Consider the following 18,852-nt stretch of genomic DNA (forward strand, 5'->3'; position numbering starts at 1 on the left):
ATAAAAATTCAAAAGGTAGTTATAGGTTGGGCAGAGGAGGACACAGTGAAAGAAAAGAAAGGAGGAGAAAGGGAATTGAAGACAGGAGAAAAGTGGAAATTTGTGATGATAAGGGGGCAAGAAAGAAGCAAACCCACGAGTCTCCTGAAACAGGTTAAATCTCAAAAGTGAGAAATGGCTGGCAAGTAGTGATGTAGTCAGAATAATTATCCATGGTTGAGTTCAGAGAAATTGACAGGAATCCTCTAGAGATACCCAAGCCCTGGACTACAGGAGGAGGACTGGCTATTTGAAGAGCTGTACCTTTTACGTCCAAGTGATGATGCCCTTGAACCTTGGCCTTCCGAGTCTCAGAGGGGAGACAGAGACTGGCTTTCCTCAGGGTCTGGGGCCTGGACCGTGGTTTGAGATTCCGTGGCTCATGAATCCAAGCATGCTTGAGGGCCTGGTCAGGGGTCATGCGAAGAGAAGGTTCCCATCTATATAACAAAGCCCAGCATGGGTTATTGTTTTGCTTCCCTTTCTAATGTTGAAAACATTTTAAAAGACCCCAAAAAAGAACCTAAATAAGATATAATAAAAATGGTTCATTCTTAAAGAACCCATTTAAACCATATTATAACTCAAAGATATCATCGTAGAATAGAGATTACAACATATAAAAGTACCTGGAAGCGATTATGAAGACAATCTTTGTGGGAAATTTGCATGACAAACCAGGGAATATATTAGAGCCCAAATCTTCCAGGGTTCCTAGGATTTCTTGCTCAAGAATTATTATAGAAAATCTTAACCATATCTTAACCAATCTTAACCATCTCAATAAACTTAGATCAAAACAAAGAGATGCTTAATTTCAAGTTCCAAACTACAAAATCTGGGCCTTCAAATATATCATATACAACATTACAGAGTGCTAGAATATTAATATTATAAGGAGATTTGGGTATAATCCAGCCAAACTTTAAAAGGCATCTGACAGAACCTTCAACATTGAATCCTTCTGCCATTCTGGAGTATTTTTAGTGACAAGGAGCTTAGTCACAGAATTAGCTATTCCAATCTTGATAAAAAACAATTCTTCAAAGTTCATTTCTATTGATCCAAAATTCACACTTCCCAGGAACTTTTACACTAATAACTTTGACCCAGGTTCTAATTTTACCCATTAACATTACAATAGTCCTCCCTTACCCATGGGGTAACTTAACCCCCATGGATGCCTGAAAGCACAGATAGGATAAAACTCCACATTTACTATGTTCTTTCCTATACATACATACCTATGATAAAACTTAATTTATAAATTAGGCACAGCAATATATTCACAATGATAACTAATAATAGAATAGAATAAATATAACAATATACTATAGTAAAAATGTGAGTGTGGTCTTTCCCTCTCAAAATATCTTTTAGTCCTATACTCACCCTGCTTATGATGTGAAGTGATAAAATGTCTATGTGATGAGATGAAGTGAGGTGAATGACAGAGGCAGGGTGACGTAGTGCTAGGCTAGTGGTGGCTTTCTGACAAGACATCAGAAAGTCCATCTGCATCTGGACTGCAGTTGACTACGGGTAACTGAAGCCACAGAAAGCAAAACGGGGGCAGAGGTGGGGGGTGCCTACTGTATACAGAATGAGACAACTAATCTTTTATGTCACAATCGTCCAACTATCCAAACACATGTACATCACTACTAAGTGTGGTCCTATAATAGGGTTGTCACCTTCCTAGGTTGTCACCTTTCTAGATAGGAAATTTCAGCTGTTGTCTTACTGGTGTCCATCATGCTGGGAATGGCTTCTAGCTGCAGGTAGATGGCATTAATATTCTAGATTTATAAGGTCATAAGCAACTGAAGCTCCCAGTTCTTTTTCAAACGAACTGCTGCTGAGCTATAACTCCCCTCTCCTGAATTTCTCAAGTTGGCCTACAAAAACTTGACAAAGGACTTTACATATACCCCTCTTAAATTTAACTCAAAATGTTTAGTCTGTCATTCCAAAAATATGCTAATTAGGGAAAAAAGAGGATAAGGTAATACGCCCCATTAGCTTGATCACCTCTTGCAAGTTGTAAGCAACCAGCCCTTCACACTAAAAAAGAAAATTTCTTTCTTGGTTCTGAACTGTGTTCTGGATGGTTGGGGTTTCTGGATAATTCATCTCCATCTCAGTAGTGAGTTTCTGTCACTTTATATGATACATACATTCATTCTGTTATGCACATTCATTCTGTAGTTAATGCACATCAATGTTAATGCACATTCATTCTCTAGCCTCAGCAAAAGGCTGGGGTAGGGGGATGGAGGTAATGGATAGGATCCTTCTCTAGCTCCATTCTTAAGATGAGTAGCATGACTCCCTAGATGGGAAAACTTCCAGCAGTACTTGGTGGCCTATCCGCTGAGCCAGTAGCTTATTCCCAGAGAGCACAAATACAAGAAGAGTATTTTGCTAAAACTACTCCATCCCACTGGAGGAATGAGAGCATATAAACATATGGTTTCAAAAATGCTTAACAATTATAGGATTGATACAGCTAAAAAGGCACCTTAGGAATACTTCATTATAAAAAAAAAGAAACTGAGGCCCAGAGAGAGACAATGACTGACCAAATATCACGTGGCTAATCTATTTGCCATTTAGTGGAGACACACTTGCAAAACCTCTTTTAAAAGAGAGACAAGAGCTAGTGTTTTTGAAACACTCGGCATTATTCTAAATGCTTTATGTACTATTCCTTTTTTTCATTATGACTTCATCAAAATACAGAACCTAATTTCTAAGAGTCAGAATTAGCATACAGATTCTAAAAAAGCTGTACATAATAAATGCTTTATAAACCATCCCTTCCCTAATCCTTTCATTTAGGCTGTGAATCCTAGGGGAAGGAGGGGCGGAAACCATACACTGGGTGTGTATGCAAACAGTTACAACATGCAAGAGGTTTACCTCAGTTCCTGAAGCAGAAGCTATTTGGAACTGGTCTATAACTTTGCTGCCCAGGCAGTCTGAGAACAAGAAGGCAAACTCTACCCACACACTAATCCAGGGTAAGTCATTGAGCCTCAGCTTCCACATCTCAAAACGAAGCAAATCCTCTGCCCTGCTAATCACCCAGTCTGATAAGGGAAAGTATTCTACAGACTCTCAAGCTCTACGGTCAGTATTTTTTATTTTTATAACTATGTTCCAGCCCCAGACTTTTCACCAGCAAACATGTGGGAAAATACAGTGTTTTAAGAGGAAACCCAGAGGCAAAGACACCCTTGCAAACTCACACCAAACACCTTCTGAGAAAGTCCAAGAAGCTTGTGTCGTAGGTTTTCAGCACCACCGTGAGATCCTTGGAATCCGGGTATCTCTTTTTCCCCCTGTTGTTGGTCATATTTTTAGGAAAACCTTTGGAATCTTTAGAGATACAACATTCTGTGTTTAGTCCCATGTGTTAATATACATTAGTCACATCAAGCTGTTCACTCAACCATGCTGTTTCTTGGAGGGGTCTTTGCAGCTCTAGATCTGTCCTACACTAGCCCCCTCCTTCACACACAAACACATGACTTCCATCTCAGACGGAAAGAGTCATATGTAGATTATGCAATGAATGCAATTAACCTTTACAAATAATTTTCCCCCATTCAATATGTTCTGAGCCTCCTTCCTACCTCCCCAAATCAAATGGCTTAACCTTAACCAGGGTACAATAATAACTATAATGAAGAATAATAATAATAAAATAAATCTGAAGTGACAAAAACACTCAGCTCTGAACAAAAAAAGGTATTGTCTATTCTTGGATTATCTATGCCCTTGCTCCTTTCCCACTAACCCAATAAAATAAGAATATGGAAGTATAATAAGAAAGTCATTGTAGGAGAGTCATCTGCTTTCAGAACCCTTTTATAAGCCACACAAGCAAATTAATCTCGTTACTTTTTTATAGCCACATCAAAATTCTGTCCATAAATTAGAATGATTAAACTTGGCTTGTTGCTTAAGATACAGCTTGGAAATGACTTCTTTCAGTTATTTTTATTGATTAAAACTCTCACCAAATGTATTTATCATGCCTGGAAAGAAGTCCTGGAGATGGCTCCAGAGGTTTCCCTAGAATATTCTGTGCAGTGCTTTGAAGGTGAGGTCACTCATCTGGACATCATGTTCAGAAAAGTTATGCATGTTTAGAAAAAGTGACCACTTATGCTCACACCTTGTAAATCTGCATATGGATAGATGTGAATATACACACACAGTTTACACATTGTACTGACTCCTCACAAAAACTCAGTGGGATTCACATGACATATTCTAGAAGGTGCATAATGAAGCCCTTCTATTACTTTTGTAATCAGTGCAACATGTGGGGCCTCAAAAAGAACATCTGCTCACACTGAATTCCTAGAAGAGACCACGAATTTGTATATGTGTGTATAGACAAACATGGGTATGTATATTTACAGACATAAAAATGAGCTGGGGATATTGCATAGGGCATAGGTACTGTGAACTCCTACAGAACTCCTACAAACCCCTTTTCCTTTTTGACTATGACACCAGTGCTCCCATTGGATCCTACGTTGCTCTTTTACAAAAGACTGGATATTCAGGCTCACAGGCATAAATGACAGCTCCTAAAGTAATCACTATGTAATTGTTTTTCTTGTACATGTTTCCCTCACCTCTCTGACACTCCCCCATATTTAATAAGTCTTTATTTCTCCATCCCCTTCTTGTGACCTGGAGCACCTAAATATCTTACTGCCTTTGAAGCAACAACATTTTGCTGCTAACAGGGGGTGTAAACTACAAGTAGCTGGCGGTTGAGGAGCTGTTGGCAGCCCAAATCTGGGGAAGGGAGAGTCAAGAGTTGAGGTGAACTAAGTGTTTCTAAAACTTATCAAAAGAATCACAAAGATCGTTCGTCAAAAACATAACAGACTCTTGCACCCCACCTCAAATCTGCTATATCATAGGTTACACAGGAAGATCATAAAGTTTAGCATTTTTGTCGTGTCTCCAACTGATTCTTATAATCAGATAAAGTTTGGGCAATGCTGAAGAAGATGCCCATCCCGATAAAGCCCTTTCTTATGCAGGAATTTAAGTCATGTGGATATTGCTACCAAAACCACATCATTATTCTAAAGCCTCACTGATGATAAAAACCATTCTCTATGAACCAGACCCTCTTACCAAGATGCCCTATATCCCTTTACTTTCAGAAGGACACTGAAAGTATAATCTTAAATTTAGTGTTATAGGCTTAAGATATAGCTCTTCCCACAATGCCTTTGGCAAGAGGGAACAACAATATCCTCTTTTTTTCCCCTAAATCCTTTGAAATCCAGAAGGTTAAATTAGAAGTGATGAATGCTAAAAGCATATCTGGAATTAAAAGACCAGTTCCATTGTTCTATGTATGTTACAAACAAGTCAGCTAGATCTTCCTGCCTCCCATCAGACTACGCTAGAAGAAGGGTTAGTGCATGGACACTGTTCAAAGGCAGCCAGGATGCTGACTGTGCCCAAACGGAAGGTTTTGAAGCTCCAACCATGACTACAAGATGATGTCTCAACGATTTAACCATTAGAATGGCAAGGGACTAACCAATCAGAAATGATGATAGCTTTGGTACTGAAACAGGGTCATGGAGGCCTCTCTGCTTGCCAGGGCTTAAACTTTTAGTTTCTGGATAATGGTGAGCCCAACAGGTCCTGGGAAAGGGGCCAGGGAACCTGTAGCTGTGGAAGGGGCTTTTTACCAAATGGTGCAGAAGTAGATTACATTTTAATCCCCATATGACTGAACCAATGTATACTGACTGACCATCAACATGACTAAAACCTTTTTGTCCAGGAATTCCCCCATCAGGGTATTTTTAACTCTTTTATTGATAGGGCAAGCTGTGGAAAGAAAGTAAGAGATTTGCCCCATTTTGAAGGCACTCGAGTGGAAATAAGAGGTGAAAGGGCTAGGAACGATGGCAATTCCACAACCAATAGAAGCCTAGAAACTATCCTGATGAGACTGGCTGGTCAAAAATGTCATTCCAGATGGCGCAGAGCCCCTATCTGTGTCTATCTCATGTCTGGCTTCATTCCACTTGGCCAAACTTCTAGTCACTATGGATTTTTCTACATAATAAACCCTTAGGTTTTTGTGGGTCTTTAAAAGGATTTTAGATATGGGACTGACTTTATCTATTTGTACATAATGCTCTGGAAGCCCTGCCTCCTTGGACCTTGTTGATCTGCCTGTCAATCTCACAGCACCAGTCAAATAGAAAGGCAGAGGATCAGAAAATCCAGAGCCTGGGAACTATGATGGGGGGTGGGCAGCATGGGGCCATGGAGGAGGCTTAATTCCAGCAATTATGTAACTGTCCTATACATAACTGGCAAGTCGCAACATGTGCACAGCCAAACTGTTCTAACAGCCTTTATTTACCCATTTTATAGCAAAGTTGTGATGATTCTGGCATAGAAAAGATTTGAAGGATTAAGAGATTTTTCAGCAGGAAAGAATGATGTTTCAATAATCATAAAATGTAGCAAAGAAATTTCCCACTATTCTTATAAAGAAGCTTCTGTTCTTTGATTTCCCTGCACAGTACATAGCGTGAAAGGGCAAGCTGCTTGCAGAAGTAAGGAGACTTTACAGGAAAGGGCATCATTATAGGCTTTGAAGTTTCCATTTCTGCTGATCTTCTGAGCAGGAACCTGGTCATTTTTATGCCAAGACCTCCTTTCCAATGTGACTCCCCCATCCCATTTCCATCGTGCTTTCTGGAATCACTTTTCAGCAACTTTTTCCTTTTCTAGCAGAAGTTCCTAATCACAGGTTGCCTTTGGGATGGGCCCAGTGCAAGAGCACTGAATGATGTTTAGGTGTGGGGGGTACCTCCAAGGTCTATGAGACTTCATCATCACAATTGGAGAAAGAGCATTAGACCTGGGACTTACCAAAGAATGTCTGTCTCCTGGAAGCCGTCTGAATGAAGTGGGTTGGTGGCAGGCCCAGCACCTTCAACAAGTACAATGCAGTGGGTTCACTCTTGTGGAGTCACACATTAGAGCTGGATGGGACTTTGGCCAAATTTTGCTTCTACAGATAAGGATCCGGATCCGGGTATATTAAGTGATAACCTCAAGCCAATGAGAAAAAGGCCCAGAGCATAGGTCTTCTGATGCCTAATTTAGGGCTCTTAGAGTATCCTGAGCATCAATATCAGTCATGTTATTCTAAATAAGCATTAAGACCAACTGGAGGTAGCCAACTTTTAATGGCGGCCAGATCTCAGTGTCAGAATAAATAAACCATTGTATGTGCTGACTACCCTTGAATTAAGGAATGACATACCCCAACTCTGAGAAGTGGAAATCACCAGATGAGTATCAGTCTACTATATGAGAAAAGAAATGTGCACCACTTACTTATTCACCTTTACCCACTGCAGCCTATAGGGATACACAGAGACAGAGCACAGGTGTCATCCTCAGCCCTGGGTTACCTATCCTTGCAGCTGGGTTCCCAGCCACATCCATGCACAACCCTATCCTCCTCCTCCTCCTCAGTCTCAGTGACACTGAGATGAGGAGGAAGCTGAATCAGTTCTGGGCCAAGGGGACCTCAACCCAGATCCCATACTTCCCCGTTCTTCTTGGTATTAGAAACAGGATTGGTTCAAGAACGCTTCATTAAATCATTCGTCATCAACCTTAGAAGCCAAATACTCTGATCATCTCATTTTAGAGTGGTCCAGAAGGGGGAACTGACTTGCCCAATAGAAAGAGCTCAGACTAGGCTCCATTTTCCTGATTCCCAGGCCAGTGTTCATTCCATCATAGATATCATTTATAACTACTATCACCTAAATTATGTTAATACTTATTCGTTTCAATCATGAAATGAAACTATGTTTAATAATTCTCAAGTTTATGTGTGTGTTTCTCTGACCAGCTATTACTTTGAGTCGATCTAGAAAATAGAAATTTGGGATGGATAGACAGATAAACAGATATTAGATAATTAGGGAGACTAACATACACATACACACACATGCATATATATATACATATGTGTGTGTATATATATATATATGGAGAAAGGGAAATTAGATCTTTGTTCATAGTCAAAATATCTAAAATATGAAATTTCTAATTTTTAGGGCTATTTTCTCCTGTTTTGTCTAATTTAGCTCCATAACACGATGCTTTTAAGAATACATAATAAATCATCATACAATGAGTCTTTTTTAATATTATATTAGTCACCACACAGTACATCATTAGATTTTGAGGTAGTGTTCCATGATTCATTGTTTGCTTATAACACACAGTGCTCCATGCAATCCATACCCTCCTTAATACCCATCACGAGGCTTATACATCCCCCCCATACCCCTCCCTTCTAAAACCCTCAATTTGTTTCCCAGAGTCCATAGTCTCTCATGGTTCATCTCCCACTCTGATTTCCCTCTCTTCATTTTCCCCTTCCTTTTCCTAGTGTCCTCCATGCTAATCCTTATGTTCCACAAGTAAGTGAAACCATATGATAACTGACTTTCTCAGTTTGACTTAGTGAGTCTTGGAAAGACTTCTTTTTTTTTTTAATTAAAGATTTTTATTTATTTATTTGACAGAGAGAAATCACAAGCAGGCAGAGAGGCAGGCAGAGAGAGAGAGAGGAGGAAGCAGGCTCCCTGCTGAGCAGAGAGCCCGATGCGGGACTCGATCCCAGGACCCTGAGATCATGACCTGAGCCGAAGGCAGCGGCTTAACCCACTGAGCCACCCAGGCGCCCTTGGAAAGACTTCTTATTGGAAGATATTCTTTCCAGAAAGCTGGGATAGTGAATGACTAATTTGGATAGGTGTTATCTCTGGTTTTTACGTATTTCTGAGTACATTTGAAAGACTGGTATAATAGTTTAATTTTAAAATGTCACTATTCTAGCAGAAAGAGAAATTAAGAAAACAATTGCACCAAAATACTAAAATATCTAAGAATAAACTTAACCAAAGGGATAAAAGATGAAAAAATGCTTAACATCACTAGCCATCAGGGAATTACAAATCAAAGCCACAATGAGATACCACCTTACATCAGTTAGAATGGCAAAAATTAACAAAACAGGGAACAACAAATATTGGTGAGGATGCGGAGAAAGGGGAACCATTTTACACTGTTAGTGGAATGCAAGCTAGTTCTGTTTCCAACTCTGGAAAACAGTATGGAGGTTCTTCAAGATGTTAAAAATAGAGCTACCCTACGACGCAGCAATTGCACTTTTAGATATTTACCCCAAAGATACAAATGTAGTGAAAAGAAGGGGCACATGCACCCCAATGTTCATAGCAGCAAAGTCCACAATAGCCAAACTGCGGAAGAAGCCCAGATGCCCTTCAACAGATGAATGAATAAAGAAGATGTGATTCTATTTACATATGTGTGTGTGTGTGTGTGTGTGTGTGTGTGTGTGTATCACATTGGAATATTACTCAATTATCAGAAAGGATGAATATATACCATTTGCATCAACATGGATGGAACTGGAAAGGAATATGCTGAGGGAAATAAGTCAAGCAGAGAAAGACAATTATTACGGTTTCACTCGTATGTGAAACATTAGCAACAGCATGGAGGACCATAGGGGAAGGGAGGGAAATCTGAAGGAGGAGAAATTAGAGATGGAGACAAACCATGAGAGACTATGGACCCTGGGAAACAAACTGAGGGTTTCAGAGAGTAGGGTCATTGAGGGATAGGGTAACAGGGTGATGGGTTTAAGGAGGGCACGTGTTGTGATGAGCACTGGGTGTTATATGCAACTAATGGATCATTGAACACTACATCAAAAACTAATGATGTACTATACAGTGCTAACTGAACATAAAAAAAAAAGAAAGACCTGTACTCTAAAAACTCTAAAACACTGATGAAAGACATTGAAAACAATACAAACAAATGGAAAAATATTCCATGTTCAAAGATTAGGAGAATAAATACTGTTAAATATATATATGTGTGTGTGTGTGTATGTGTGTGTGTATCCTATACTATCCAAAGCAATATATAATTTAATGTAATCATTATCAAAATACAAACAGCATTTTCACAAAATTAAAACAAATAATCCCAAAATTTATATGGAACTGCAAAAGACCCCAAATAGGAAAAGCAATCTTGAAAAAGAAGAACAAAACTGGACATCTCACAATATCAGATTTTGAGATAAACTATAAAGGTGTAGTAATTAAAACAGTACAGTGCTAGTGCAAAAATAGTCACATGGATCAAAGGAACCAAATAGAAAGCCCAGAAATAAACCTATGACTATATGGTCAATTAATCTTTGATAAAAGAGGCAAGAATATGCAATGGAAAAAAGACAGGATTATACCAGTGAACAAAGATATTTGGACTATGAACAAAAATCTAATTTCTCTCTCTCTCTCTCTCTCTCTCTCTCTATATATATATATATATACATATACACATATTTATTTATATATTCTATATGTGTAAGTATATTAGTATATATTTATGTTAGTCTTCTTAATTATCTATCTAATTTCTACCTATTATCTATCTATGCATCTATACATCCCAAATTCCTATTTTCTAGATCGACTCAAATGGTGTTAAGAAAACTGGACAGCAACACGCAAAAGAATGAAAATGCATCACTTTCTTACACCATACACAAAAACACTTAAAATGGATTAAACCTAATGTGAGATCTGAACCCATAAAAATCCTAGAAAAGAGCATAAGCAGTAATTTCTCTGACATCAGCCATAGCAACATTTTTCTAGATAGGTCTCCTAAGGCAAGGGAAATAAAAGCAAAAATAAACTGCTGGGACTACATCAGAATAAAATACTTCTTGCACAGCAAAGGAAACAATCAACAAAACTGAAAGACAACCTCCCAAATAAGAAAAGATATTTGTAAAGGACATATCTAATAAAGTGTTAGTATCCAAAATAGATGAAGAATTTACACAACTCAACATCTAAAAAATAAATAATCCAATTAAGAATGGACAGAAGACAAATAGATATTTTTCCAAAGAAGACATACAGATGGTCAACAGTTACATGAAAAGATACTCAATATCACTCATCATCAGGGAAATGCAAATAAAATCCACAATGAGATGTTACCTCACACCTGTCAGAATGGCTAAAATAAAAAACACAAGAAACAACAACTGTTGGCAAGGATGTAGAGAAAAAGGAATACTCGTGCACTGTTGGAGAGAATGCAAACTGGTGCAGCCACTCTGGAAAACAGTATGGAGGTTCCTCAAAAGATTAAAAACATAATTACCATATGATCCAGTAATTCCATTACTGGGTATTTACCCAAATAATACAAAGGCACTAATTTGAAAAGATAAACACACCCCTATGTTTATTGCAGCATTATTTACAATAGCCAAATTATGGAAACAACCCAAGTTGTCCATCAATAGATGAATGGATAAAGATGCGGGGTGTGTGTGTGTGTGTGTATGTGTGTGTATTTAGAGAGAGAGAGAGAGAGAGACACATATATATAAGAAGATGTGGTGCATATATATATTATGGTATATATATGGATGTGGTATACATACATATACAAAGATGTGGTGTGTATATATAGATGTGGTATACAGATACACAACAGAATATTACTCAGCTACAAAAAAGAATGAAATCCTGCCACTTGCAACAACATGGATGGATTTACAGAATATAATGCTAAGTCAGAAAAACACAATATAAACAGAATATATGAACAGAATATAAAGCTAAGTCAGTCAGATAAACACAAATACCATATGGCTTCACTTATACTCAGAATTTTAAAAACAAAACAAATGAGCGAAGATAAATGAGGAAAAAAAAAAAAACCAGACTCTTAATTATAAAGAACAGGTGGTTACCAGAAGGGAGGTGAATGAAGGATGGGCGAACTAGATGAGGGGAATTAAGAATACACTTATAGGGGCGCCTGGGTGGCTCAGTGGGTTAAGCCGCTGCCTTCGGCTCAGGTCATGATCTCGGGGTCCTGGGATCGAGCCCCACATCGGGCTCTCTGCTCAGCGGGGAGCCTGCTTCCTCCTCTCTCTCTGCCTGCCTCTCTGCCTACTTGTGATCTCTCTCTGTCAAATAAAATCTTTAAAAAAAAAAAAGAATACACTTATAGCATGGAGGACAAGGGGTGTTAGAGAGAAGAAGGGAGTTGGGATAAATTGGAAGGGGAGGTGAATCATGAGAGACTATGGACTCTGAAAAACAGTCTGAGGGATTTGAGGTGGCGAAGGGTGGGAGGTTGGGGTACCAGGTGGTGGGTACTATAGAGGACACGGATTGCATGGAGCACTGGGTGTGGTGAAAAAATAATGAATACTGTTATGCTGAAAATAAATAAAATAATAATAATAAAAAAGAATACACTTATCAGGGTGCCTGTGTGGCTCAGTTGGTTAAGCATACAACTCTTGAATTTGGCTCAGGATGTAAGCTCAGGGTCATCAGATGGAGCCCTATGTTGGGCTCCATGCTGGGCATGGAGCTTGCTTAAGATTCTCTCTCTCGGGGCACTTGGGTGGCTCAGTGGTTTAAAGCTTCTGCCTTCGGCTCAGGTCAGGATCCCAGGGTCCTGAGATCGAGCCCCACATAGGGCTCACTGCCCAGTGGGGAGCCTGCTTCCCTTCCTCTCTCTCTGCCTGCTTCTCTGCCTACTTGTGATCTCTCTCTGTCAAATAAATAAATAAAATATTAAAAAAAAAAAATCTTAAAAAAAAAAAAAGATTCTCTCTCTCCCTCTGCCCCTCCCCACCCCACCCACCCTCAATTCATGCTTGCAAGTACTTTCTCTCCCAAATAAATAAATAAATAAATAAATAAATATAAAAGGAATACACTTCTCATGTTGAGCACTGAGTAATCTATAGAATTACTGAGTCATTACACCTGAAACTAATATATCACTGTATGTTAATTATATAAGATTTTTGAAATGATTAAACAATAAAAACAAATAGAAATAAAAAAATAAAATGTCACTTTCATAATATGGTAGAAGTTTCATCCTCTGCAACTACTTAAATGTATGATAAAAATGTTTGATGTTAAGGCAAAAGTGTATAGAGGTGCACGTAATTCCAAAGATACTTTTAGGGAACATCCAACAACAACAAAGAAGCACACGGGCCACTGCCCTACAACGACTGTGATGCAGCCCAGTGTTTGGGAGGGCAAGCTATGTACTATCCTGTAGCACTTCAGCCCCCCCCTCACCTCCATGATGCAGGCCAGCTGCTCCACTTCATTCTCCCCAGGGAACAGAGGGTATCCGGTGTACAGCTCAGCCATGATGCAGCCCAGGCTCCACATATCAATGGCCATGTTGTAGGGATGGCCCAGGATCACCTCTGGGGATCTATAGAACCGGCTTTGGATGTAGGTGTACACTGGGAAAGAAAGAGAACCAGCATGTAAAATCCTTCTCTCCAAAACACACTTCTCCAGTATACCTTCTCAGGTGAAGGTCAAGGATAACTAAGACTCCCCTCCCCTTTTCACTCTCTAGGCTTTGTAGGGAGATGGAAGTACAGCTGACCAGCACTACTTCTTTTTTTTTTTTTAAGATTTTATTTATTTATTTGACAGAGAGATCACAAGTAGGCAGAGAGGCAGGCAGAGAGAGAGGAGGAAGCAGGCTCCCCGCTGAGCAGAGAGCCCGATGCGGGACTCGATCCCAGGACCCCGAGATCATGACCTGAGCCGAAGGCAGAAGCTTTAACCCACTGAGCCTCCCAGGAGCCCCTGACCAGCACTTCTGAGTCAAGGTACATGTATAATCTCATCAAATCTTCACAGCAACCTGATTATCATATGGTGTTACTATGCTCACTTTATTGGTCAGAACTCTTAACATAGGCATTATTCTAGGGAAGGACATTTAAGTCAATGAAACTGTATTAAAAGAGGACACAGATTAATATAAAGCTAAATTTTCAAACTATCATGTTAATTTTGGGTAGCTATCTTCTGGAAGTATTGTGATTTGGCAAGGAAAGAGTCATAGTAAAATGGAAAAAGAAACATGCAAAATGTGTACTCTCCTAGTGTGTCTTCAGTATATCGTGTGCATTGTGTTGTATAACATACAGGAGGAAGGGGCCCCAGAGTCTCAACAGATGAAGCCATACAGAAGACAGTATGGTGGGGAGCCTAGATTTTTCAGAGGTGATAGAAACAGGACACTATAGTTACTTCCGCAAGCTAACATTCTTTACCTAGATGCTGGCAGGGCAAGGATTCTGTAGTCACTTCTCTGTTGTTTGGATTGGTTACAGTAAAAAACAACAATTTTGTGATTTAAAACAAAGTAAAGATATAACAAAAATGACTTTTACATGTTGCCTATGTACAAAATGTATTTGATGTACCTTGCAATCAAAGGACATATATACCCAGCATAACTTTGAAAAATAGATTTAATGGACACTCCTATAATCCTTAACGTGTGGGTGGCTTAGTCAGCTAAGCGTCTGCCTTTGGCTCAGGTCATGATCCCAGGGCCTGGGATCCAGTCCCTCATTGGGCTCCCTGCTCAGCAGGGAGCCTGCTTCTCCCTCTCCCTCTGCCTGCCACTCTCCCTGCTTGTGCTCTCTCCCTCTCTCTCTGTCAAATAAATAAATAAAATCTTAAAAGAGAAATCTTTACCATGTGCCAGGCACTATTCCAAGTGCTTTATAGAAAGCAACTCTCAGTCTTTCAACAATCCTGTGAAGCAGGTGCTATTACTGTCCCCATCTTACAATGAGAAAACTGGGGCATACAAAGATTCGGGAAATTATCAAGGTCATTCAGTGATAAGTGGCAGAGCTGGGATTTGAACTCAGGCCGTTCAAGTCTAGTATCCATACTCTATACAGCCTCATGGTTAAAATAAAGATAAAGGGAATGCAAAAGATACAGAAAGGGGGAAATGACTATCTGTAAGCAAGGACAGGATCATTACACATTCTGTTCGGAGCATCCAGGCAGCCAAGGCAAGAGGCTGCACAGCTTTCATGGCTGAGAAGAGTAACCAGATGGGTACTCTGAGGGAGGCAGCCTGTTTTATAGCTGGAATTTCTTATGGGTTCCATACATAAAAGACAAACGTGTGTCTTCAAAAGTAGTACTGCAGCATATGTGGAAACAACCATCTGGTAGTCTTTTCTTTGGCCTCAGGAGGCTTCCTCTGACATGCCCTGCCACCTTGAAGGCGGGTCCCAAGCCCCTCTTTGCTATGCTCCTAGCACAGTCTGCCCATACGCATAATCACTGTACCTGCTACCTTCATATCTTTGTTTCTTCCACTGAACTGTAAGCAATCAGAGCACAGGGCATGTTTGGGTTTTTTTGTTCCTGTAACCAGAATGGTAACAGACCTAGAGAAGATACTCCATCAGCGTTTATTAAATGGTACATGCTCTTGCCATCAAACTTGGTAGAAGTCAAAAGAAGAGGCACTTAAATCAAGTTCAGTGATGTTTGTGCAAGTGTACCCCAACGCTGTTTTCTGCATTCTAGCTTGGGAGAAAATATAGTCATGAGAGCTTAGGACCGTGAATCCCAAACCTCAGAACGCCTGTGTGTTCTACAGTGCAAACTGCTGGGATCTCCCCCAGAAATTTAGATTCAGTACATCTGGGGTGAGGCCCTGGGAGCTGTAAGTTTTCAGAGGCCTCTAGTAATTTATATGCACATCTAGTTAGTTTTGGGGGTCAGGGCTCTGGGGTAATTCCAGATACAGAATTTAAGAGCTGCAAAGGACCCTTGTAGAATGAGTCCAATCTTCTCATTTTATAGATGAGGAGACTTAGGTTCAGAGAAGTGAAACACCGTGTTCAAAATCACACCAGCAATTGTTATGGCTGAGCCCATACTAGAACCCAGGTGACCCCACATCAGAAGTGGTCCTTCAGTAAGTGAAAGAAATCACAATAGGAAAATTCAGAAAGGGATCAGAATGGGCCTACCTTTCTGGTGTTCATAACAACTTGATCCAAAGTCAATTACTTTAACAGAGACTTGGCCCTTTTGGTATAACACTATATTCTCCTAGAGAGAAGGAGAAAGACAGATGTCAGGTTTTAATAATGTTGCTCTACACACGCTACTTACCAAAATGCCTACCATCCTCTGGGACCCAGTTCAAAACGTGACTAGCTCCAAGCTGGCCTCCTCCCACATCTCCAGACACCATGTTCTCCCCGCTCCTCTGACTCCATTCAATCTGTGGTCTGTACCTCTTATTTTGACCCAGAATTGGCTGCCTGGAAGTATTTCTTTTGAACATATTTTGTCTCCTTCCCCACAGAGAATGTGTAACTCCTGAACCCCATTTTTATCTCCTTAGCACCTGACTCTATCTCTTGCTTGCATAAGGCCTTAGAAATATCATTGACTAAATCTAATGTTTCCAGTAAATGTTCCTCCAACATACTGATATGTCAGTAATGGATTTAAAAAAAAGGCAATAATTCATTTTGAGTTGTGATTCTTTCACTGACTTTGAGGAAAATGTGAAACCAGGGTCCCCAGAGAGCTGTGGTTAAGGAAGCATAGCCCCTGGGCTTTCTGAGCACAAGGGTGTACTACCTAGGGCTGGAGTTTAAAGTAAAAGTCATGTTTTCACAGTTCTCAATATCAGATGAATTGACCAGCATGAGTATCAGATGAATTAGTTGTTTACTGAGTCCCTTAACTTTCTAGATATGACCCAGCAGGCCAGGTCTGAAGCCTCTGGCACCACAAATCAAACTTAGTCCATATTCCTTTCCTAAAGAATATCTATATTAACTGGAAGACTTCAATCAGCCAAAGTCTGTAAAAAGCAGACATTACCGGTATGTCTCCAGACCAATGCAAAGGTTCCGTAACTGAATGGCATAGGCCTTCCCATCATATTGATAGAATATAGCTCTAGAGAGGGGATCGATGCATCAAGCCATAGCAGCTCATCAAAACTATCCTTTGAGTCAATAACTCCTGGAATCTTTTTTAAAAAATTTTTAAATTCAATTAATTTACATATAGTCTATTATTCATTTCCAAAGTAGAGTTCAGTGGCTCATCAGTTGTATATAACACCCAGTGCTCATTATATGAAGTGCCCTCCTTAATGCCCATCACCCAGCTACTGCATTCCCTACACCCCACCCCTCCAGCAGCCCTCAGTTTCCTATGATTAAGAGTCTGTAATGATTTGTCTCCCTAATTTTTCTCGTTTTATTTTTCCCTCCCTTCCCCTATGCTCATCTGTTCTGTCTCTTGAATTCCACATTGAATGAAATCATATAATTATCTTTCTCTGATTGACTTATTTCACTTAGCATACACCCTTTAGTTTCTTCATCCACGTAATTGCAAATGGGAAGACTTCATTTCTTTGATGCCTGAGTAATATCTACTGTATATATAAACCACATCTTCTTTATCCATTCATCTGTCAATGGACATCTGGACTCTTTTTCCATGTTTGGCTATTGTGGACATTGCTGTTCTAAACATTGGGGTGCAGATGTCCCTTCACAACACTACATTAGCATCTTTGAATAACCCCCTGATTCTTGATCTACCATCACCAAGCACTCTCCTGGTTGCATGCACACTTTTCTACTGTGTATGTATATTCTAGTTTACTATTTCTCAAAGAAATCCACTATGTCATGTGAATTTCCTTGCTTAGGGTCAGTCTTCTAAGCCCAAAACCATGGATGTAGTGACCTTTTGAAGCGACAAAGCTGAGGATTAGGTACTTGAATGTGTAGAACAAAACAATGTATCACCAGTCTTGTGAGACTCCACCAGTAAGTCCTGAGAGAACATCTCTATCTTGTCAATATTGGATTGTAAAAATATCCCAAATTTGCCCAATGAGTTACAGTTTTTTAAATATATATATATTGTTTTGGTATGGAGGTTCCTCAAAAAGTTAACTGTGGAAAGAGCCAAGTTGCCCTTCAATAGATGAATGGATAAAGAAGATATGGTCCATTCATACAATGGAATATTATGCCTCCATCAGAAATGATGAATACCCAACTTTTGTATCAACATGGATAGGACTGGAGGAGATTATGCTGAGTGAAATAAGTCAAGCAGAGAGAGTCAATTATCATCTGGTTTCACTTACTTGTGGAGCATAAGGAATAACACGGAGGACATTGTAAGAAGGAGGCGAGAAGTAAGTTGGGGGATATTGGAGGGGTAGACAAACCATGAGAGACTGTGGACTCTGAGAAACAAACTGAGGGTTTGGGCGGGGAGAGGGTTGAGGAGTTGGGTGACCCCGGTGGTGGGTATTAAGGAGAGCATGTATTGCATTGGAGCACTGGGTGTGGTGCACAAACAATGAATCTTGGAACACTGAAAAAAATTAAATTAAAAAAATAGATTTACCCTATAATCCACCACTGGGTATTTACCCCAAAATACAAAATACTAATTCAAAGGGATGTATGCACTCCTATGTTTATAGCAGCATTATTTACAATAACCAAATTATGGAAGCAGCCCAAGAGTCCATCAACTGATGAATGGATAAAGAAAAGGTGGGAGATATATATATAGATACACACACACACACACACACACACACACACACACTAGAACATTATTTAGCCATAAAAAAGAATGAAATCTTGCCATTTGAAACAATGTGGATGGAGCTAGAGAGCATAATGCTAAAGGAAATAAGTGAGATGAAGAAAAATACCATATGATTTCACTCACATGTGGAATTTAAGAACCAAAGCAAAAAAACGAGAGGAAGAAAGAGAGAGACAAA

The 18,852-nt window shown here is 39.6% G+C and overlaps 1 protein-coding gene across 13 annotated transcripts in view; it reads right to left on the reverse strand.

Moving 5' to 3' along the window:
* The window catches only part of DYRK4 (dual specificity tyrosine phosphorylation regulated kinase 4), a 48,024-nt gene that overhangs the window by 680 nt on the left and 28,492 nt on the right, over positions 1 to 18,852 (reverse strand). For 10 of the 13 annotated variants that reach the window (XM_032349053.1, XM_032349052.1, XM_032349054.1 and 7 more), the window contains 5 exons: positions 16,040 to 16,121; positions 13,305 to 13,477; positions 6,976 to 7,036; positions 3,291 to 3,420; positions 304 to 479 (listed from right to left, as the gene is read on the reverse strand). In XM_032349053.1, coding sequence (XP_032204944.1) covers positions 304 to 479; positions 3,291 to 3,420; positions 6,976 to 7,036; positions 13,305 to 13,477; positions 16,040 to 16,121 — 622 coding nt within the window. Of the gene's footprint in view, positions 1 to 303; positions 480 to 3,290; positions 3,421 to 6,975; positions 7,037 to 13,304; positions 13,478 to 16,039; positions 16,122 to 18,852 lie in introns of those variants that run through there. The other 3 variants (XR_004287059.1, XM_032349060.1, XM_032349063.1) reach the window with 3 other exon arrangements.

The sequence above is a fragment of the Mustela erminea genome, chromosome 6, assembly GCF_009829155.1.
Source record: "Mustela erminea isolate mMusErm1 chromosome 6, mMusErm1.Pri, whole genome shotgun sequence".
Classification (NCBI taxonomy): Eukaryota; Metazoa; Chordata; class Mammalia; order Carnivora; family Mustelidae; genus Mustela; species Mustela erminea.